This window comes from Ylistrum balloti, unplaced genomic scaffold (assembly GCF_031769215.1).
Source record: "Ylistrum balloti isolate Yb309-2 unplaced genomic scaffold, AGI_CSIRO_Ybal_v1 Utg370352, whole genome shotgun sequence".
Lineage (NCBI taxonomy): Eukaryota > Metazoa > Mollusca > Bivalvia > Pectinida > Pectinidae > Ylistrum > Ylistrum balloti.
Window position 1 is genome coordinate 97,191 of NW_026782251.1, and position 25,158 is coordinate 122,348.

The 25,158-nt window shown below is 34.7% G+C and overlaps 1 protein-coding gene across 1 annotated transcript; it reads left to right on the forward strand.

The window, feature by feature from the left end:
* The first annotated feature begins 512 nt into the window (after positions 1–512).
* On the forward strand, positions 513–23,985 carry LOC132553776 (multidrug resistance-associated protein 1-like). The gene is made up of 30 exons (XM_060218052.1): positions 513–682; positions 947–1,075; positions 1,479–1,601; positions 2,226–2,287; positions 2,807–2,947; positions 3,967–4,227; positions 4,846–5,032; positions 5,462–5,603; positions 6,817–6,995; positions 7,759–7,896; positions 8,382–8,528; positions 8,819–8,903; positions 9,469–9,538; positions 9,715–9,841; positions 10,557–10,733; positions 11,358–11,525; positions 11,945–12,134; positions 12,687–12,725; positions 14,362–14,473; positions 15,432–15,597; positions 16,149–16,380; positions 17,513–17,823; positions 18,388–18,587; positions 19,387–19,510; positions 20,276–20,377; positions 20,554–20,700; positions 20,953–21,111; positions 21,512–21,678; positions 22,605–22,799; positions 23,533–23,985. Exons 1-30 carry the CDS (start codon positions 599–601, stop codon positions 23,678–23,680), a joined length of 4,512 nt encoding a protein of 1,503 aa, XP_060074035.1. The 5' UTR covers positions 513–598; the 3' UTR covers positions 23,681–23,985.
* The last annotated feature ends 1,173 nt before the right edge of the window (positions 23,986–25,158 follow it).

A 25,158-nucleotide genomic window follows, 5' to 3' on the forward strand; every position in this document is an offset into this window, starting at 1 on the left:
ATAAGGGCAATAACTTTGCAATTGAGGGATCGAGGGCCCGGAATTTGATTATACTTAGAAAATAGATTATACCTCGAATTTGAAACATTGCATGTTGTAGCATGATCAATGCATACACCAAGTTCCTTAATCCTAGTTGAAGTGCAAGCAAAGCTAGTCTACGGACAGGAAAGTAACTCTGTAAATGAGGGGTCAATGGTCCTGAATCTGATACACTGCAACTTACCTAACTATTACTAATGTATACAACAAGTGTCATGATCTTTGATTAACCGTGGTCAAAGTTACGCTACAGAAACGAAAAGACGGACGGACAAACCGGCGACTATATGCTCGCCCAATTTTTTTCGGGGAACATAATAAAGGTAATGAAACTAAGTCATCATTCTGGGTAATTTGGTGATACTTTTTGTACAATTTTCACTATAATGGATATATTTGCAAAATTATATGCTACGTCATTTTATATTTTCAGGTGGGATGTTTTGTGTTGTTGGTTTTAACACTGCTTCAGATTTTGGCAGTAAAGGAAGAGGGCTGGAAAAACGTAGGGGATTTAACGACGCTCGAAAATGTAACCCTATCTACCAATATAACCATGCCCCTTAACATGACGTCAACAACACTTGACCTTCCTCCCGCGTCGTTTTATCTCGGAATTATATTACGGGCAGTATCAATGGTTAGTACAGAGCTGTATTCTTCTATTATTCCAAGGTCATAACAATATTTTAAAACAAGATATTCTTCTAGACGTGTCATAGATGTTAAAAAACGATCAAACTGAGCTATCCTTTCATAGGTATATATGTATGATGTAATTGTTAGGATATAATTTGTCGTTATAGTAAATAAAGATATATATATATATGTATGTAAGATTAAGATCACAGTTATTTGAACGAAGTGACTTTTGTAATTAATTTTTATTCGCTGATCATGTCAGATTGTCGTTGGAGTATTTATCCAGTATGTCAGATGGTCAGGAGTCGTCTGTTCTGGAGTTTTACTATTCTATTGGACATTGTTATTTGTTTGTGGAATCATACCTCTTCAGTCTGCAATATCATACATGGTAAGTTTAATTTTGTCTGAATCATTTTATAAGCATACCAAGCTAGCAAGTAATTCACACTGTGGTCAAATACTATCATATTATCATGCCCTACATTTCTTGTGTTTTCCTGCAACTGTATAGCCATGACCATGGTTCCCATAATTACCAATATCAACGTTATTAGTCATTATTATTTTCACCGTGACTATTTTAAGCAGTAAAAGTTATTAATACAATTACCGGTTTATCACTTCAAATTTGGTCATTAGGATTAATTGCTATTGAAGAGCTGCTTAACATGCCTTGTCTTTGTCAAACTGAAGTTCATTTACCAAAAATATCATTATTCCTTTGAGTAAACAAAGTATCATACATGATTTTCTGTATTGACTGTCACGTGACTTTTTTCTTTGACTGTTAGGCAGATTCCATGAGCAGTATCCTGCAGTATATCTACATGGTATTCCTATTGGTACAACTTATCCTCCATTGTTTCGCTGATATCCGTTCTAGACAACTCTATCAGCAAATTGGAGAAGACGGCGTATGTAAATCCATTTGAATAGAATTGTGGACACTTCTCGTGGGGGAAAGATAAATCTATCTTACTCTTAGTCAACACAAAACAATTTTGCGGGATAAACATATAGGTACACCGTGCATCTTTCTAGATCTAAAAGAAATGGATGCTCAAAGGGTAAAAACATTCGTTATTATAGATGTGTATATCACAGTATATTGTAATCATGCCGCAATACGACTAATATTTACGCTGTTGCCAATACCACTAATAGCATTAAACAGATTTACACGTACACCATGTCTATTACATTGTGTTGTCCGAGTTTACGGGACCTGCAGGATCTACAATCTAAGAAGTAATTTTGAATGTATCATTTCGGGAAAAAGTACTTGGAAAAGCCTAATACGTGATGGAGATATTGTTCCGGATCTTGCTAATGGTTAGGAATATAACAGTTCTCTGGCCGAAATGTTCAGAAAATGATACATAAAATATATAACTTACCAATCGAAAATACATAGAAATTATTGCGAAATTGGTAATTTGCTAAAATGTTTCATTAACCAAAGACAAAGAACGCATGTCAATTGACGAAATAAGACGAATCTAGATATGTAGTTTCTTTATTTATCTATTTCCTTTCAGCCACCGTGCCCGGACGAACACGCGTCGGCATTGTCTTTGTTGACCTACTTTTGGTTATATCCGTAAGTATTGAAATAATCATCATCCGTTTATTTTGATTTGAAAGTTCCAATTGAACCAATCCAGAAGATAATAAATATATAATAAAGAAAATTAAAACTAGCAATAACTATTCCATTATATTTCTGTTGAGTTGTATATCCCGCTATTTTAAAGGGAGGGTTATATTTTGTTACTAATTCCCGGCCGTCTCGTTACGTCCTAGCCAGAATCAGTGTACCATCTTGAAAGACTCACAAAATAGTTTGTTCATATCTTCAACGTAATATCAAAAGATCAAATCCTGTACCTGATCAGATAGGTTGCAACGGAGCGGGCAATGCCATGTCATATTGACGAGAACGAGGAATGTGTTTCACTCTTTTCGTGTTGTATTTGTTGTTACTCCGTGTTCTTTAAAATCTATATCAAAACATTTACGACAACGTATTTGATACTTTTTATGACATTTGTCGACCGAATTACCATTTCTCTGTTGATTGATTGTTATTGGTAATCTCTTTTTTCCCCTTTCTCTCCAGTATTATTGTTAAAGCGTTTAAGACAAAAATGGGTAAGGGTGACCTATGGGAGCAGACACCACGACTGAAGTGTGAAAACTCTGTGTATGAGCTCGGTAAAGCATGGGATGCAGAACAACTCAAGGCGAAAATTGCAAACAGGTAGAGAAATCCTATTAAATGGAACATAAAAAGACATAATAGTTTAGAATAAGATACATTTCGTCAAACATTCAAGACTCATTTGTTTTATTATGCTAGAGGCCAAATCGAAAATGTGCTAAACATGTACTATGATTTGATAAACAGGGACAGGTGTTATCATTGTATGATTTTATCTGACAATCCGGGAGCGGGGTGCACGATTGTTTCTTTCCTTTTTTATTTAATTTTTTTCTATGTTAATTTACATTGGGCGCTATTATGGTATTGTGTACGGAAATTCAATGTGGTTGAAAGTAGCCAAAGAAAAAATAATCATACTACACATGTGATAGGCCTTTGAGAGCTTGTTAACTAAAACTTTCTGCAGATAGGGCTGCGGAATTCTGACCTATGGATTTGTTAAAAAACAAATATTAATTCACACATTCATGTGATAGAAACATACAAAAATATTCTATTAATTTAAGCAGATATTTAAATGTAAACATTAAAAATCATACCCACCATGCCAAAACAAATATCTAATGTGTGGTTTCAAATGCGGGAGATACTTAGACATATAACGGTACAATATAGTACTATAATAAAGGAACAGAGAAGATGTACAACAGCAGGCAATCCTCTCCATGTATAGATATGTTATCGCTAAACCCAGTCATCACCATCATGTATGTCATCAAATTTAGGAAATATATACGTATGTGGAGATAAATCTTAGTTTTGGAAATGCAAAAACAAAAATAGCTTTTTAAGACTCATAAAACAATATCATTACTATTCTCAATTCTCTCGCTCGTAGGCCGTGTCTATTTCCTACTAAATGGTTGTAATATGTTGGGGTCCCTTAGATAAATATTAACCTTGTACAGGATCAAACAAAGATTCCCGTGCATCATCTGTACGCGATAGTCGCTGTTACCGTAACCCTCATTGTTTCCCTCTGGATCGATCAACGGATGAATAATATATCTATTTAAATTCGTTTTATCTTTGATTTTTGCAATATTTTTCAACAGGAAAGCAAATAGTGCAGCTAGACGGAAAAGTCGACATAAGATTGTGGCGAATGGATTTGCTAGATCAGGGGAGGACACGCCTCTCCTGAATTCAAACCAAATCACAAGTGATGATATCTATTCTTCTCCCGACACATCAAAAATGCAAAGAGCATCTATGTTCTTGTCTTTGTTTAAGACATACGGACCCCTGTATATCGTGACGGTTTTCGTTAAACTTGTAAGTGACATCATAGCTACGCTTCAACCTGTTGTACTTGGGTAAGTGATTCTGATGATGCCAGTGATCTATCAATTTGCTGAAATACAAAAATTAAGAAAGAAGAAATAGAGCCTGATTTATGATATAACGAAACAAAGTGTTGAAAAATTGATAAAAGTCAATTTTATGGAATGACACTTCGAAAATAAGTGATATTGTATTCTGTTAATAATCCCTCGACACTTATTAGTGTCAATGTCAAATATAAAAAAAATTAACCTAAAATTCAACAATCCAAGTAAGTAATGTCACATTCTCAGATCCGAACAATGCATACAACAACGGCACCAACAGGCAACCCGACGAGCACCGAAAACTCGCAATCACACATCGCACCAAGAAATAGAATATTTTTCACCATGGCGACCATAAAAGTTCCCCCACAATTTTCATCCCTCCACAACGAACCTGTCCGTCAGTTGACGAAAATAACGATTGAATATTTAAAACGTGCAAAAAACAATTAAAGACAAGAAAATATATTAAAAAGGAGTAAATAGACTGTATAAGGATTGCTCATTACTTTAAATAGTGATCATACCTAAATTTTGACAACCAAGAAAAGTGGATAGAAAAACATTTTGTCATTCCGTTCGTCTAAACCGTATCCATTTCAGAATGATTGTATCTTATATCGAGGCTACTGGGAAGGATCGAGATCCCGTATGGGTGGGGTATGCACTTTCGGTGTTGTTTGCCGTTATGGGGGAGGTGGAATCTGTAGCATACAACACGTCACTTCATCTTAACATGTCTCTTGGTATTCGAGTCAAATCGGCTCTTATTGGGGCCATCTACAAAAAGGTAAATGTTTGCTTCACACTTAAATCATCCTTAAGGATAGGTATTTATCAATTGTTAATATCTGTCAAACATTTTTGTCATTAAATGCATTTCCTGAAAGCAAATCTTGTTTCCATTTCTTTGCACTATACGGAACATGTTTAATGCAATTAAATCATCTCAGTGTGTCATAATTTACAGTTATGGAACTTGTACTCAATTACGGGTACCAACATTAAAATAATGACGACGACTTTACAGATTTATATTCTTCTAAAAATTATACAAGTACCCCAATACAAATAAGAAATAAAGAATTTACGTTTTATTTCCTATCATTGATACTTGTGTAAGGAAATATCATCTCTTGTAGAGATGTTGCTAAATTCGAAGACATAATTTCCAATGTTAATACATGAAAAAAAACATTTGATATATTTTTGTTAACAGTCGCTAAGAATGAGTAACTCGGTAAAGAAGGACTTTACGATCGGAGAGATAGTAAATCTAATGTCAGTGGACTGTCAAAGGATCCAGGACGCCTTCGCCTTCCATCACTGGATATTCTCGTTTTTCTCTATCACAGCACTAGGTACGTAACGCTGATATTGTACATTACCATTATGCTATGACGAATTGACCAATGATGTGCCTTTGATTGCCTTGAAGTTAATGCACATTTACTACGTCAACCAATACCCACACATTTTGTCCAAGTGATATATTTTCTATTAAACCATGGTCAGAGTGTCAGTATGGTAGGCGCATATCAATACATAAATAAAATTAATAAACACACTTTACTTTACAATTACAAAACAAGTTTTTCCAACTTATATCAATCACTCTGGCTTGCCCGGATGGAAGCGAGTAAGGACTGTTACGAAGGTAGGACACCTGAGTATCCGGGAAACTCCACGTGGTGGGGCAGGTGACCCCATGCCTTTAAACGTCCGTTATAGGAATTGAACCCCGGATAACTAGGTGAAAGGCAAGTGCCTTACCACTGCGTTATCCGGCCACCCCATTATGGTCGACGCATAATATAGAGGCAAAAGGATGATTTCATTTAACGTTTGTTAGCTTCATATATTCTATGAAATGGTAATCAAAATGACCATAAATGATCATAACTGTTGATAATGCGCGAAATAAAACCACACCTCGCAACATCTGATGTCGTATAAAGACAGTTGTCAAAAGGGACACCAGAGTTGAGAAGTAAAGCAAAGAAGATGAAATACACAGAAAGTCGCAATAGGGATGGTAATGCTATCTTGATCCCATCTATATACCCATGGTATAGAACATAGACTAGAAAGCCATGTCGTGAAGGACACCAAATTTTAGATGTCTCTTTCGACTTTGCAGTGGCACAGATCTCATTCTTAGACTCCCCGATGTCCTCGAAATAAATTATTCGGTGTTTGATCTCCTGATGAACTGGGACTGTTCACTAAGGACATATGACAAATCTCTGTGCATGGTTTGCGTGCCGTAAAAAACATGTGTTTTGTAAACATCATTTGTAGACGAATGACGGATAACAAGATAGCAAGGGCCAATAGACTGCTCATTTTGAGAATGTCCCATTACTTTATTAGTAAAGATTTACAATAAAAGTGGCATTAAACAAACAAAAGGCGCTTACCCGTTTGGACATCTTGTCTCATTCCTTTGTCCTGTTTTTAAGTTTTGTTTTTGGTATGTTTTCATTTTCTATACAGTTGCTCTCTATTATTTATATTATGTACTTTGGTTTCTATTTTGTTGATGGCTCCATACTCTCATGTTGTGTTATACAGGTCTTTATCTGGTGTGGGATTCCATGGGAGACGGTATCTACGGCTGTATTGTCATTGTTATCATTTTCACCATCTTAAATATCTACTTCGGCCAGCTTCAAGAAAGATACCAACAAGGTCTTCTCCAACTCAAAGGCAACAGAATGAAGCTTCTTAATGAGGTTTTGGGGGGAATCAAGGTAAGAACATTCATTAAACATTGGCATTTATAATCATTAATAAATGACAAATCTTATTACCCACGTCAGACTGATTGTCTGATTTACTTGATTTTGATATAGATTGTTTATGCTGATTAAGGGATACAGAATAAATGAATAAAACTGCATCGCTTAATTGGTTGTCCTTCGAGGACTCGTCCGCACTGAGGGCCGAATTATATACCTTGTAGGCAAATGGAGAATATCCAAGTTGCCTAAAATTGTTGTAATAAGTCCAGATAGGGAGATACATCATCACCAAATTTCAATTAACCTCATGGTTTTAGATACTCAATTAATTTTGACTTGCCATTGAATTATTTCTGTTGATCTCAATTTAGTAGTAACTATTGTTAATCGTCTGCATTCTCTTTCGCATTATTTCATTAGGGATAACGTGATAATACACGATCGCTCCCTCTTTTACCAGTTGAATTCAACAGACAAATATAGGAAACCAAAATAACTTTGGTCGTATCGATTTCCAGTTCGTAACAAATTCTCTTCAATTATACTTATAATAGACCGTATTATCGATGAGTCTGACTTATAGAAAATTTGTTTCTATTTTCTGCATTTCAACTACAAAATCAATTGTCATTAACAAAAACGTTTCAGTTGAAGATCACGATGTAGCTCTTGCTAGTCACTCATAATATTCAAGAAAAAGTGAATCCAGCTTCATTTTGTAATACATCACCAATGTGGATGACACTTAGTGATCTAGAATATCAAATTACAGGTCCTTAAAATGTACGCATGGGAAACAACGTTTACAGATAAAATAAAGATGATACGGAGCCGAGAGATGAGCTTTCTCAGGAAGATTGCCATTGTAACTGCTTGTTCTGTCCTTCTAGCGGTCCATAGTCCATTCTTTGTATGTATACAAACACCTTTGTGAATGTCTTAATAAATGCATTTTTAAAATTATGTGCGCATCAAACATGACAAAACTTTTTCCCCATAACTTCATATTGAGCATTTACAGATTGCAAATAAAATATTTTCTGTTCCTAAATAAGGGACTCTTTCGATGTTAAGAAACAATTAACATTAACGAAGGTGTGTATTATACTAAGTGTCATAATTTTTGAGATCTATGAAAAGATGCTGGTTCTGTTTAATGCTCTTCATTTAGATTTTTTTAACTGAAATTAGATCGGTTGAGATTTGTATTATAGTCATTTGGTTAAATTTGCATTCATATCAGTTTTAATGGTTACGGTTTTATTCGCCGACAAACAAGCATTATCTTGACAAATTAATCTTGCGCATATTTTTATGTGTTTGCATCATACTAGTTGTAAGAAGATAAAACCATCAGTACACATCATATGCATTTGTCTCGTATCCATTTTCCAGATGAACATCGCAATCCTGCTTATTTACATGCTATCCGATTTGTCACGCTACCTTGATGCCACTACAGCCTTTACAATAATATCTGTTGTCAACGTCATAAGATACCCGATAGCGTTATCTCCCTTTGTTATCACTTCCTGTATACAGGTAAATTATTGCATGACGCGTTTAATTATATTATATATTGGTTTTGTTTGTATAGTTTGAAAAAAAGGGACAAAAATTAAAGGAAAAATAAACGTTATGATTAAGGTATAGCAAGAAATTATGTCAGGGACCAATAAAGTATAGACATGACAAAATCATATTGTCGTGACAATTGAAGGTTTGCTTACATTTTTCAATTTATTTTCAGTTGAATGAATAATTTTGAGATGCTTAAATAAAATATATTATCTGCCATTTCATAATGCTATTGAACATTTATTTGCATTTAGACATATGTTTCCGTGGATCGTATCCAGAGATTTCTGTGGGAAGACGATTTGGAAAGTGATAATGTAAAGCGTGTTACTCAGGGCGGTAGGTATTTGAGATAAGTTTGAAATATGGTAACATTTGTTGGTGCTGCTGATCGTTTGTTTATATTTTTAACCGCTGCGTGATCGTGTTCAGGTGCACCAAATCAATTACATAGTAACAGTATAGTCTTTGCATATATCACTCATACCTATAATACATCTAAAACAGCCTAGCTGGGCGTCGTATACATCATCCCTACACCTAAATAAAACGATGTGTATGCCGCTTAACACCCCGAGAGTGGTTTGAATATATTCTAGCACACTGTTTAAATGATATATAAGTACAATTTGTTCATAAATTATAGTCGTATCATGATAGTGACCATGCAAAAAATGAGAGTCAAAATCGTAGTGTACATGACATGAATATTTCCTTACATAAATATTTACATAACAATGTATTCTTTTAATAGTATTCTTATTTGGATGTTTGTATGAAGATATATCTCATAACAAACATTGTGATACTAAATCGCATGTTAACATAATCTTATATTAGTAGGCCAGAAATGTTTTCGATTTAGTTATGTAGATAATTCAGCTTTTGTTTTTTATATTTCAAGACCATGCTGTCAGTATTCGAAATGGTCGCTTCACCTGGGATTTGGATGATCAGATAACAACGCTAACAAAGTGGGTGCATGCCTAATTATATTCAACTTTGTTTAAATGATATTATTGGCGGAAGTAACTGGAACATTTAATAATGACCAAACATTGACATTCTACATTTTATAACATTATTTGAGTGTCAAATGTCATGCAAAAATGTCGGAATATTTACTGAATTCTTTGTTTCTTATTTCAAGCATCAATATTAATATACCAGAAGGAAGTTTGGTGGCGGTGGTGGGAATCGTCGGATCAGGCAAATCCTCACTCATTTCAGCTGTATTAGGAGAATTAGAGAAGCTTGAAGGAGATGTCACTCTAAAGGCAAATATTATATTTTATGCGTTTGTACATACACTCCGTCTCCAATGAAAGTAGACAATATGGGGAAAGGTTACTTTCATTAAACAGTATTTGTAATGATGATTTTTGGAATACAGTTCACAAAAATAGAGGGTTAATTAATTATTCCATTCTTCTTAAAATTTTAATGGTCGTCTTAGGAGTAAGGGATATATTGTCTGTATGTCTATAAGTAGAGGAAACGTGTGAACTGACCTCAATTAAATGATAAAGAAATGTTGGAAACCATGCGCAGAAGTATATAAAGGTTTTTGCATAACGACCAATAGGTATTAGTCCTTAGATAATTTTCGATGAAACTTTATCAAATTGTATAACTAGGCCGATATTTAGGAATTTGTCACATCGGGTGTCCTCGGAACCTTTAGTATGGAATCATAACGAAGGCATCTAAATGAGATATTGTACAAGTATGCTGACAAATGATATACAAGAGAATTGAACATATTCAGGGATATTCAAGGTCATAAATAATACGCTGAGGTCATTCAGAAGTCAACGTTAACATATCAGATAAACATTTTAGACGCAACTGATTATGTTAAGAAAATATCCTTACATTAAAATAATGTTTCAATCAGGCTCTGACGGTTTACGCCATTTTACCATGATTTTCGGAGATGGTACTTGAGATTGAGATCAATGTATATGAATTTCTCGCTTCAATCTGAAATAGGGGTCACTTGCGTACGTACCTCAGGAGGCGTGGATACAGAATATGACTTTAAGAGACAATATATTGTTCGGAGAACCATACCGTGAGAAAAAGTATCAGAAAGTCTTGGACGCTTGTCAGCTTATTCCTGATCTAAGAATACTTTCCGCCGGAGACCAAACAGAGATCGGACAAAAGGTAAAAAAATAGGGAAATACCATTTGTAAAAACAAAGACATGTTGGTTTCAATATTCCTCTTTTCGCTCTCTTCCAAAACGTTTGGTTTTGTTTGATTAGTTTTTTTTCAAGAAAAAATGTTAAGGAGAAAATTTAATATCTATATTTGGTTTGATGTTGTTTCATAATCTGTAAATTGTTTTCAGCTTGATATCTGCGTTCTCTTAAACAATTAATATTTGTCTTAACCTGTAATGAATAGCATTCACAAATCAAAACTGAAAATGAAAAATAATTATGCAAGGAAACTTTACTTATCTATGATATTGTATTGAAAGGACCATGGCACAAGTTTCAGGATATGTTTCAATAAATTCAGATTATCTTTTTATCAAAATCGAAAAATGCCTACAACAAGAAACTTTGATTTTTTCTATTATCGTTTATCCGTGAGCAAAAATAATAATTGGTTAATGCCATATTTTCATTAAGATATAATTGTACCTTATTTTAAAACGACGATATATATATATATTATGTACATGTGAATACTAACCTGTATTCATTCACGTATTAAAGAACAACGAGAGTACATTCAATGGCAGGAAAATGATGTATCTGACTTTTTCCTGATTTCTGCTAAGGGTATCAACTTAAGCGGAGGTCAGAAGCAGAGAGTCAGTCTGGCTAGGGCTGTTTACAACAATGCTGATGTTTATCTACTTGACGATCCGCTTAGTGCTGTTGATAGTCACGTGGGGAAAGCATTGTTTGAGAAAGTAATCGGCAATGCCGGATTGCTGAAAAACAAGGTAAATAACAAAACGTAGACATCAGTACAAATATCAAGAACGGGACAGAAAATGCAACAGTTTTCTGTCTAGCAAGATGGATATATACAATATTCAAACCTTGATGATATATTAACAAGACAATCATGGAAGATCATGTAACCGTTTTGTTCCTTATATCACACATTACAAAACATGCGTAATTACAACAGGTATTAGAATATCTAACTAAGCTGTGATTAGTTGGGTTGTATACGGAGTGAAAATGAGTGTAACAAAATTTTGTTTTAATGAATGCCTGCAAGCGTTTCAAAGTTAACATCAGTTTACATTTCAAAAACGACAGTTAATTAAGACCGGTAGATATAAGTTTTCAAATACTTAAACATATCAGTAAGATATCTTTTTTCTATTTATTGTAAACAATATATCGCATGTAGACACGTATTCTGGTGACGCATGGAGTCCACTGGTTGCCTAACGTGGACAGGATAATTGTCATGGATAATGGTCAAGTATCTGAGGCAGGCACTTACGAGGAGTTGCTACAACATAATGGACCGTTTGCTCACTTCCTGCAAACTTTCCTTCTACAAGACGACGATAAAGAAGAGGAGGACGATGATCAAGGTACTGAAATGAGTTTCTAGTCGGTGTGCCGTGCTGCAACAACAAGATTGGAGAATATATTCTTTGGTTTTCTCTGCAGCACAGTCGATCAGCTTTATATCATGTAGCCCCCTTTCCTACGCCTAACAATAAATGTTCCACTATTTTTGCAAATACTTGGATGGCGATATGTTGACATTCACAATATGACGTAAATAAAACACAATGTCAATATTTACATTTCCATCATTTAAATTTTCATTTCGGATAATACAAAAATCTTATTGCGAACTGAGTGATAATTAAATGCATGTATGGGTAATTGTTTGCAACAGACTGCAGAAAAAAAGTATAAAGTGTCTGAACGCGTGTGGCATCCTTTAAAAAACGGTTGTTTTGTAAGATATATGTTGTATTTACCTCTCGTAATGTATGGTTTGAACATTTTAAAATTTTTCCGTTTTAACACAAATATAAGCTATAATGCGAACAAAAAAATGAATCAATTTATTTCTGATGCAATGTAAGGTCAGTGCTTTAAAATGATCTGTTTCCATTTTTATCATCTCTTAGTAGAACCAAGAAATACCCGACGGCGGAGGACATTATCTGGTAGCTATAGCTGATAACAGTAAAATTGTTGAAATTCCACTGTATCTGCCTTTCTTGCTTGGATCTTCATAAACCTTGCCATCTGCATGTAATGAATCTTAGCTAACCCCGTTGCAAATATAAAGACCGATTGAAATGCTGTTATACATGTTAATACCAGGAAGATGCCATTCATAAATTATTTGACTATTTATTTGGACTATATATTATGGGAAATAAATATTAGCAATCAAGAAAGGAAATAATAACAATATTATGTAGCAATGAACATATGGTAGATTGATATGGAATAAAAAGCCACATAAGCTCAACACAACAGTCACAGTGGCTTTGTTTGTGCCATGCTTGTGCAATCATTGTTTTCCTAGGGATAAAAATCACATTTTAAACTCATCAAGGTCCACCGTGGGGTGGTAAAACTTCCTGAAATGAGCCTAACATAGCTCTGACCATTGTTTTGTTTGGTTTTTTTATCGTGGTCCAAATGGCACCCATCTTGAAAAAAAAACACATTTGTAAAACTAAATGGTGTCATCGGGCTGACAATGTGAGAGCACGTTAAAGGAAAGCCGGAACCCTTTTCCCACATTCATTTTGCAACATAATTAATCATTGTTTTCCAAACATAAAATAAATTGAACTACGTGATTCATGAGGGAAATGCCAGTCCTGAAATGATTCCGAGATGGTCTTGACCGTGCGTTCGTATTTTTCTAATCAATTGATTGGCCTCCATCTCGAAAAACAGTTCCACCAGTGCCATGTAGCTGATAATTTGGAGGACTTGGAAACTCTAAAATGACCTGTTTCTTAACTGCCGATATATTGCTAGAATCATTTCATGATGCTTGATATTACCAATACTACTGTTATTACTATTATTATTAATAATAAGCCTTTATTATTTTGATGAAGGCCCGTGTGCCACTTGTTTGATAACGAGTTTACCAACAGTTTACACTGGTTCCATAGAAATAGAACCGTGCAGAAAGGAATATCTCTGCTGTAAATCACTGCAAGTTGTAGGACTCGAGAAAGGGGCACCATTGTAAGGTAGCCCCAGAATTGCTGTAGACTACACTAAAAGTGGGCTACTTGCAGAATCCGTTTTTAAACATGTATTTGATAGGCTCTCCCCCTGCAGTACTTGGAATTATCCAGCGTTTTGATCACTACTTTCTAACTTGTTTGCTTTTTATAATGCTTTTTACCCTCTTGACTTTATATGACCCTTTCTGCTGTGACGGCTTTAAACCTCTAAAATGAAAAACATTTTTATGTTGTGATACCCTTAGGAACCCGCCACACTTCATCCTACCTATCCCGTATTTACTTGCTTTATCATATAAATCCCACTGTGTACCGATATATATCTATATGTGGGTGGGATGGGGAGACAATACCATTAATATGACATACAATTAAACAATTGAATTAAATACGATATTGCTGTGTATTTCAACACATTTTCATATCTAGTTTTATCGGCAAATTTCACGTACCTGTAAGTGATTTTTACATAAATTCTGATTATCATGTGACAAAACATATCACATTTGAAGAGCAATCTTTAAACTTCTACACCTGATTGCATATTTAAAATGTTACGAAATAAGTCATGTCTGAAATGTTTCAGTGCAAGAAATCAAAGACAAAATGTGGGAGCAAGTGGAAGAGATTGTGTCGGATGGTATGACCTCGGATGACAACCTTACTATAGAGGGGCTCTCGCGGCGGAAAAGCATAAAGTAGGAAAACATTACCTTGTTATTAAATCTCACAAACACAGAAAAAGTCGTTATGACCAAGAAATTGTGGACTAACAGAACCAAATTGAAAAATATCAACACCAATGAACGAGAAAACTGTTAAAAAACCACCATACATATAGTTTCAAATAACTTTAAGAATGTCTGTTATTGCGAGACATTTTGGATTTTGCTAGCTGGACATTGTTAACGCTCCTTTCTGGGAAGTACTGAAAAGGTACCCCCATTAGCTCTAGTTGTCCGCTGTCATTTTTTACAATTGATGTTTGTTGTCATTATTTCTTGAGGGTGCTGGAGCGGAATTTACTGCTTCATCTTCCCTTGTTGTGCTCATTCAGTTTTGAGCCTGATCGTCAAATTGACAACCATCTTGATTTTGACAGTTGAAGATTGTTATCGCTATTTCGTGAGAAGTACTGACAAGATATTTCTCAAACTTGGTGTGTAGATCACATTCAAAGTCATACATGTCAATTTTGCGTCTGTCCAAGAAATCAAAATGGCTGACAAGAGGCCATCTTGAATTTTGACAGTGGAAATTAATTTGTCCTATCTGTCATCAATTTCATTTGTAAGATACCCATATAATTGAATATTAAGAGGAAACGGGACTAAAGAAAAGATCGGTCTTGCATAAAATACCAAACGATGGTGGGAGTCAAGCTCGCATGGGCTCTCGTTTTTACGACAAAATCTATCGGGAAAGAATGAATTATATCATATGACTGAAAAGGCGTATGAGTCCTTAGTTTCCATTTCGAAAGAGATTAGACTATATCAGGTGTCAGTTTAAAGTCTATTGTGACTCATATGTCGACAGTTCAGTAATGATCAACAAGTGATTAGAATCAAGAACTGTTTAATTTTAACAAAAGTAACTTTTTTATCCAATATAATTTCTATTCTAACATTTTACAATTTTGTACTACTCTTTCAGAACAATATCCAAGAACGGTTCATTGGTTCCATCAAAAATGCTGACTAGAGCGATATCTCGCCAAATGTCAAGGTCGTTTTCTCGGTCAATAACAAGGTCACTGACAAAAACAGACGACAACTTAATTGGTCAGCTGATTACGGAGGAGGGAACAGAGGAAGGCGCGGTATGTTATACTCATTTCTGAGATCTATATCTTTTCACTGTTCTGATAGATATCTACTTTAACTTCTAGAATTATACGCAAATGAAGTATATTAGAAAGAAGCGTTGAAATTAATTATCCTATTACCCTATCATGACGCCAAATACGTTTTCACAAAAGGTCCGCAAACATATCATTGTCATGATTAGCAATCTATGTTCGGATATAAGTTAAACTATAGATGATGAAATCACTTGGTATACACACAAAATACACTATTTTCATTTGAATCCATTCTATTAGACGCCCAATTTGAGTTTCAGAGTTGTAGATGGGGTCAAGGTCGCTGTTACGATTTTAGGAAAATCATTGTTAGCGTCATAGCAGCAAAATTGATAAAAATAAAAAAAAACATCACACACTTACAAACGACCATACAATCTTCTTGAGTTTAAAGGTTGTTGTATATGTCAATACTAACGTATTGTTTGGATATGCTGGCAATTGTAAGTTGTTCCCTTTGTACGATTCTCTCTTAGATACTAGTAAAGTATAACACGCTGTCTTTACAGGTAAAGTGGGCCGTGATTTGGGCTTTCTTGAAAGCCATGGGAGCTTTTGCTGCATTCTTTGCCTTGTTCATGATGGCTGTATTCCAAGGTGTAAACATGTACTCAATTTTCTGGATCACTGACTGGACATCGGACGAGTATCTCGTTAACACGACTAACCAGAGGAATGACGAGTACACTAACAAAAACATATATTATCTTGTGATATATGGAGTGCTTGGAATTATACAAGGTAAAAATAATCTGCATTCAGAAAACATCAAGAGATTACCAACATGGCAACATAATCATAATTCAAACTTCATAAAACTAGGGCAAATTATGAACAAAAGAAATATTTACACGCAGACTCCTGAACAAGTACAAGTAGAATAAGACCAGGTGTTCCGGAGTAGTAATCGTATGCTGCTTCATCGACAACACCCACCATGTAAACCTTTGTCGATCCAAGTAAATAATGTCACGTTCGCAAATGAGAACAGGATATACAACAACGGATCCAACAGGCAAACTAACGAGCATCAAATACGTACATCTTCATGTCGCACAAATTAATTGAATATTTCTCAATGAGGTCACTTTGGCGACCTTCAGTATCTCGTATTGGGGAAAATAATAAATAAGACCTTCATGAAAGTAATACAAAAAGCGTTTATTTCATTTGTTGTTGACAATAAATATAATGTTCTTTCCAACATTTATCATCGTAATCGCATTGTAATAGCTTCGTGATTTGTTTTGACAATACATACATAATACACTATTGAGATGCAATATTTTTGTAATGAAATATGTCTTTCATACTCAGGTAGTCGCTCTAATCGGGAGCATCATATTGATTCTGCAGATCAACTGACGATGAAGGAATAAGTCGATTTTCAATTGTGATTATCTACAATTTCAATTATGTGCTAATACCTGTTGGGATTTTTCGAAAGTAACTTCATTTGGGGAGTGACTTTTGATTTCGTGGCATCTCGTCATGAGCTGCTGATTTGAGCGCGACGAAATATAATGAAATGCTGATCAAATCATTAAAGCAACTTCAGTGCATCCACAAGTCATCTAAACAACTTTAGTACATCCATTTGTTTACCTAGGACAGTAAACAAACTGTAGCTTGCAATTACGTTTTGCCTATCTATTACATACTGTATAGATTTGTATTTTTAGGTGTCAATTTTTGCTGTTCTTCTATTTAATCTTTTTGGTAAAATGTCAAATTGTAATTATTTTCTTATCAACAATGTCAAGACTGCAGTAATATAGACACGTTGGTTACTTGAATGTGTTTTACCGTTATAATAAAACAGATTATTATATTTTTAATTAAGTAAATATTTGTTTCCTCTATTCATTTACAGGGATATGTCTCTTTTTATTCGCTCTTATTTCATTGTTACGGATTGTACAAGCCAATGGACGTCTTCATTCAAGGATGCTAAAATGCACTTTCCGTTCTCCGATGTCCTTTTTCGACACGACACCTATCGGCCGTATCATGAATCGTTTCTCCAGTGATATAGACGTACTAGACGACCGTATGTCACGGACGTACAGACTGCTGACAATATTTGTTTTTGTGTTGGCCTCTACAGTCATTGTTATCTCCATCACAACTCCGACATTCCTGATCGCCCTTGTTCCTGCTGGTGTTGTGTACTTCCTCTCTCTGGTATGTTGAACATTCTTGTTAACTCTCTCATTGATGTTAATTGCACAGATGTATGCTGTGTCCAATGCAAGAATGATATGACTTTGCTTCTTTGTTTGATGTGGATTTACTTGTATGGTTCCTGAATTGATATGTGTTACTTCTACAACCCGCTTGTAAATATCAGACACAACAACCATCTTTTTCATGTTTAAAGATTTGTGGCTACGTATATCATACACATTCTAACGGTTCCCAAACATCCGTGGGGTGATCCCTTGTACAACGACCTTTGTGAAAATCTTTCCCTCATTTCTTGCATTAATTTAACCGATATTTAATTTCAATTAAGAATCTTTCTAATAAGCATCATTTTTCTTGTATAAAAATTGTCTATAATTGGATGTCATGAATGTCGCCAAGTCCACAAAATATGGTTCTAACCTGAAGATCATTTAAAGGGTAAATTAACCCGACATGGAAACCATCGTCTAAATCAAGGACACCCATTATGGAAAATCTTGTCAATTTAGACGAAGTAACGTTTTCAATAATAAGTTCTCTAAAACCATTTATTTTTTATAGGCATTCTACCTACCAACTGCCCGTCAGTTGAAGAGAATAGAGTCAGTGACTCGCTCTCCCGTATATAACCACTTCAGCGAGACGATCACGGGCGCAAGTGTAATCCGGGCCTATCAGGCATCAGACAGATTTATAGAGGAATCACAAAAGCGGGTCGACAAGAATGCCGCCTTCTACCACGCTGCAAATGTCTCAGCAAGGTATAGATTAATTGTCAGTTTCAGTGAGTACAAAACCACACACAAGTCATGTTTTAGATAGATGTAATGTTGTTTCTTTTCTCAACATAGTTTTATTTGATAGTATACATTGTAACCAATTGATAACAAAATGGCGTATAAGACTCGTCGGAGCTTTTTCTGTCATACGATTGCCTCAATAAAATCTAATAGCATGATTTCCGCAATGTAGTAATAAATATAGAGTTGAAGTGTCATAATTTGACTTAAACGCAAGATTGAATATATACTAACGTTTTGGCAACAATGATACTATTTTCAATCAGTCAGTCTACCAACTCAATCTCGGGTAACACACCGCGTTTTCCAGGGAGCCTTTAACCTCTATAGCGGTTGGATAAGTTTTCCTTACAAAAATACCGACATGTGATCTTTATCAAAATTCAACTTCGATAATATTAGGGAAAGGAAATATTCAATCGGAGACCCATGAATGAAGAAAAAGATAATAAGACCAGGTGTTCCGGAAGGGTATACACCTGCCTTATTGACGGCCAATCCAGGAAAATAATGTCACGTTTCCAAACGAGAACATACTAAAGGACAGCTAAACCCTTAACATTGCACAAGGAATATGATATCTCTCAATTAGATCATTACGACAACCGTAAATCTTTCCCATAATTTTCATAAACAATATCTCATTTAAGCTTTTAACAGAGTGATAGAAGCGTTCACATTAAAACCAATACCTATCAGGAATAGCAATGTTTCGAAAACTGCGGGCCATTGAACCTATTGAAACTCTTCTGTTTTAAAGGTGGATAAGTGTGGTTGTGGAATCTATCAGCAACATCCTCGTATTTGCCGCTGCAATGTTAGCCATCGTTTCACCGGAATTGACTGGCGGGGACGTTGGCCTCTCCCTCACGTACTCATTACAGGTTATTCGACTCATTTCATGTATAAAATTATTGATACATGCAAATTGTTTTTCTAAATTTCATAATATTCGTAATCCAATCGTTTTTCTAATCCACGAAATGATAAACAAATGGAAAGTAGCATAATGTTTTAGTAAATTTGTGTTTGCTATCAATATATATCTATTTAAATTACGTGACAACAAATCAGATGTTTGTAACGATCACGAAATCGGAATCCCATATTAGTATTTGATCAAAATATGAAACTGATGTTTCGAAGACAGTTAGGCAATTAAAAGTTTTGACATAAGTGCTGCAATAATACACAATATAAGGAAAGTGCAAGTGTGTGATTTGTTCAGTTGTATACAAGATTTTTGCTACCACTAAATTAGTGTTGTGATTTTCAAGACACTCGGACGTTTTTAGACAATGCTATTTTATGATAATCTTTTACGAATGGTCGGCTCTAATCCCAGAATGTTTGTCTGCATTATATCCATATGAAAAGCGTCAGAATGTGTTCAACGACATTTATTGAAAAATAAACCGGATTTATTGATCTGCCTACTTACATGCTATCATATGTGTTAATTTGTCTAATAAGCGTTATAGGTCGCCCTTCATTATGACACCATACATTACTTATTGGTCATAAAAGGAGGAAGCAGCTACATGATGCAGGTGTCGTAACAAAGTATCGAAAGATGCAATGCCTTCATAATTTAGTATTTTCACTAGATTTACGGTCGTAAGTTCTAATTGTTTGTTATGGTTTTTCAGATTGTTGTTGGTTTAGCGCTGGTCGTGTTTGGCGTTAGTGAGATGCAGATGAACATCGTCTCTACAGAACGCGTTGTGGAATATACTGATCTTCAATCAGAGGTTTACCTCAATATTCTGAAAATACTGAATCAATGTAGAGGCTAATGTGAAAAATGATAAGCACGGATATTTTTAATACCAAGAGTATGTTGAGTATGAAGAGTATGTTAAAATCACTTTCAGTAATACAGACCCTCCAAATCATGTAAAATATGATTTTGATTAATTCGTGGCAGGCTGAATGGATCAGAGATGACTTTCGTCCTCCTCCAATGTGGCCTCACGCCGGAAATATCAAGTTTGAGGGATATACCACCAGGTACCGACCAGGTCTAGAACTGGTACTAAGGGGCATAGACTGTGAGATTCAAAGTGGGGAAAAGGTACTATTGTGGCAATAATGTATTAGTATGCATACATTCCGTGATTTTAGTTTACAATATGTCCTTTCTGCTTTAAACTTGAGTTAGTGTGTTTTATAAAGGAATTTTCATTGAAGCAAGTAAAAGCTTTGGAATCTAGTAAATACCGTCCGCACTAATAAAAGGACAACCTCTTTCTTCTGACATTACATGAGAATCATCAAGGAAACACTCAATACAGGGCTAAAATCGGCAATCACTGTTAACATTTAGATTGGTATAGTTGGAAGAACTGGAGCCGGGAAGTCCTCTCTGGCCGTGGCTTTATTTCGTCTTATTGAATCGGCATCTGGATCAATATCAGTAGACGGCATTCGAACTTCAGACCTTGGACTTCATGACTTGAGGCCAAACATCACAATTTTACCACAGGTGATCAGATGAAATACATCCAATTATCATTGTTTTAAATCTAAAGTATTTGCGAAAAAAATCAAAACTTTAAATGATCGGCACAGATGGATGTTTTTCACGGGGGACAAAAAAAATGAATGTCTATAGGAATTAAAGTGATGAACGCAGAAGTATGATTTTGCATGGCTGGGGTGGGGACTGGTTTCATGGAACAATTTTTCATCGTGTCATATCGTGCCTAAATACAGTTTAGACATTACAATCACGAACGCCAAATCTAATAATTTCGTAAACACATTAAATTATTATATGAGATGCTATATTGTGTCATTAACGAAGTTAAATTCTTACCTCAATTATTCTGTATCTGTTAATTTAGCACCATATTGCCCGTTACATATAACTAGTTTTTATTCAGGACCCTGTGCTATTCTCCGGACCATTGAAATCCAATCTAGACCCGCTTGGAAAGTTCACAGACTATGAAATATGGAAGGCATTAGAATCCGCTCATATGAAGTCATTCGTTCAGAACCAACGAGATCAATTGCATTATGAATGTGGAGAGGGCGGTATGAATCTGAGGTATATTGAGTTACCTAATTAAAGATTTTAATTTCATGCTATTAGCTTTCATGTATTACAAAAGTTTAATACCATACAGTCATCATGACAATCTATGGATGGATGTGACAAGTGGATGGGTCATTTACTTTTCATGAAAACTCATTTAGCGACCCTATCACGTCAATATGTATGACTATATCACTCACTGTTGATTTGTTCTGAAGTAAGACATTTTTAGATATATTGTCTGGCCTATTTAAATGGGTCACAACACTTTATATCTGCATTGTTACTTCATTCAAGCATATTTGGTCGTACAATTACAATCGGAGTAGACACAAGTTATCACAACTAAGAATTGCATTTTCCGTGCTAAATTATTTTTACTTTCAGCTGCAGTGACAAGTAATCTTGCTTTTACGATACATTCCTTTAGTTACTTTTTTGTAAAGATGTATATGTATTATTTTTCACCACAGTCATTGTACAGAGCATTGGTTTAAAAAGGGATAGCATACAATTGTTCGTTTTAATTTTACAAAACAGATCACGTGTTGATATTTTCTCGCTGCGCATACTTTATGTACAAAATATAGACAAAATAACAATTAAAACAAGACATGAATCTGTTTTGAAAGGGCAAGCGTCTAATACTTCATTAGGTTTGAAAAGGTAAGCGTATTAGACTCCATTTGTTGCGAAAGGGTAAACGTCATGAACTCAATTTGTTTCGAAAGGGTGAGTGTCGTTTACTTCCGCCATGTAATGCAAGGCCTATGTAAGTGGCAATATGTTAATAAAAATAACGAAATTTCAACACATTTTTCTTTAGAAATATGAAGCGAGTCGATAGCAGATAAACAAGTTTGTAATATTTGTTTACTAATAGATTAAAAGCCTCTGTTGTTCTGACACAATTAATTATCCCCATATGTTTGTTACAGTGTCGGACAGAGGCAGCTGCTGTGTCTCGGACGAGCCTTGCTCCATAAAAACAAAATTCTCATCCTGGACGAGGCCACTGCCGCTGTTGATATGGAAACTGATGAACTTATACAACAAACGATACAGACCGAGTTCAGTGATTGTACTGTCCTTACCATCGCCCATAGACTTAACACTATCATGGAATATGACAGGTTAGTTATGTATGATAAAATATTTAAGTTCATTGAAAAATCTCCTTGATTACATTCATATTACTGTTTAGGAGGAAATATTCTCCCAGGATTATTTCCGCCCTTGAATCGAACTTTTCATTTTCGCTTAGCATTAAATTCGCCCCAATATCTTAAAATGTCTACAACAACCAACATTAGCCCACTTATTATTGTTTTCGCCCTATTTCTTAAACGGAAAACAGGCGAAAAGTTTCAAATCAGAGAGATAAATACTTACCATGATTCTTACATTTTGTTCGTTTGATGTAACCATGCACAATTAAATTGGACCAGCTTTGAATTAGCGATAGTTTGCAAAAGCAACAGTGTATACGTAAAGATAGTAACACTTATCTGCCTTTAAGCTATTGTAACACGTAAACCATTGTGTTTGTTTACTGTTTTCTCGAACTTGAAATGGTGAGGTCGGTTGTCAAATAAAACCAGCTTAATAAAATGTGCACACAACGGCATTTATCTAAGAACTTACTGTCTACAAAATGTATGATACAAATGACACGTACAATATAAGAATATGGTGATCATGAATTGAGTCAAATATTGATCACAATAACATAAATACCTCCATTTTTGTTCATATCGGAATGCAAAAAATGGATCATGAAAACTTAAGAAACACAATTTCCATTTTTCTTTTTTAATATATTTTTTACTATTGTTATTAAGGCAATTTTCAATTTGTTTTTGACAGGGTGATGGTTCTGGATAAAGGTCTCATTACAGAATTTCAAACCCCGCGGGTACTTTTACAGGACAAAACAAGTGTATTTTACGGAATGGCCAAAGATGCGGAACTAACAGACTGGTTTGAGAATGAAAAATATGCAAAGAAACTGTGAATGAGACTATCGGCATTAAACAAAAAAAAATACTTGCATTAAATGCGTTATTTCCGATAAGGTTGTATTGCAGCATACTTAGAGTGTGTGAATGGTATCAGAATAAGTGTTATATAATTAGTCAAAAGATTGACAAAACAGAGTGAAAATATGTTGTGAAAGTTATGACGGTGCGCCTATATCATGCGGCGGCTATGAGGGTGTCAACATTTGTGTTTATCTCGAGTGCGATCATCACCTAACTTGTTCTATATAAGCAATCGGATCTTTGTACAAGTTATCAGTTATTTACACATAATTGACAATTAATTGGACTGTAATTGACTTTGATATATAAAGTTTTGCTCTACATGGAGCCTTATTGCATACTTATAAATATACATCACCAAAAACACATTTTAGATTCAGAACTTCACTAAATTAAAATATTCAATCTCCGATAACTCACAGATGAAGTTTTAATGGAATTGTTTATTCGTTCCTGACCAAATTTTTTCTTTTAAGTTTTGATGAACCCAACTGTTCCTCATCATCCTGTCAACTTCGAGATAACGACGTTTGGTTATATCTGTAATCAACGATTGAAAGCTGAGTCCAATAGTTTCGTTGTAGATAAGGAATGTAATCAATGAATACATGTCAACCGAATACTTTTATCTATTCATTTATTTTATCGATGCGGCCATAATCAGAAATTGATGAAATTATTATGGTAATGACTCCAGTAATCATTCTTTTATTATGATCTACCTTTTTTTATGGAATTAGATTCATGCATTTTCTTCATCTTTTTATGAAAAAAAAGGTTTATAATAAACTGCAATTAATTCACTTTTAAATGGAATGTTTATGAAACGAATCGTGGATATGTATGTGAAAAAAAACCTCCCATAGCAAATCATTTGCTTAAACATTCACTTCTACCCAGATAAACTCAGTTTGAAATAAGAGAAAAATATCTGTTCAATCATTAAATGAATTTCATGTGCCTTAAAATGCCTTCAATGCCGACAACAGGATTGACAACAGTCACTGTTTCGATATTTATTTAGTAATGATGCAGACATTTGACAAGGAAATACATAATATATTAATGTGTTACAACAAGTAAATTATTGCTATGGAAACAGAAACATGATTTAGCAATAGATATTACCAAAATGATTTGTCTCTATGTTAAATTAATTTTTATGTATGTGGTATCATTTCCCGAAACATCTCAAAATTTCTTTACGAAATAGTTTTATATTAGGCAAGAAAAGAAACCGTGGCTTGAATTGATGATAATGTGAATAAGGGTTTGGACGATATGGTTCTTGAAGGAAAATAGATCCATAACGGTTGATCTAAAATCTAGACTATTTCACATCATAATTACAAATATAACTTGAGGTTTGTCAAATCCCACGGCATGTAACACCAATCTAATCTTTATCATGTGCATTTAAATTTCTAGGCAGTTTTCGAATTCAACTAGA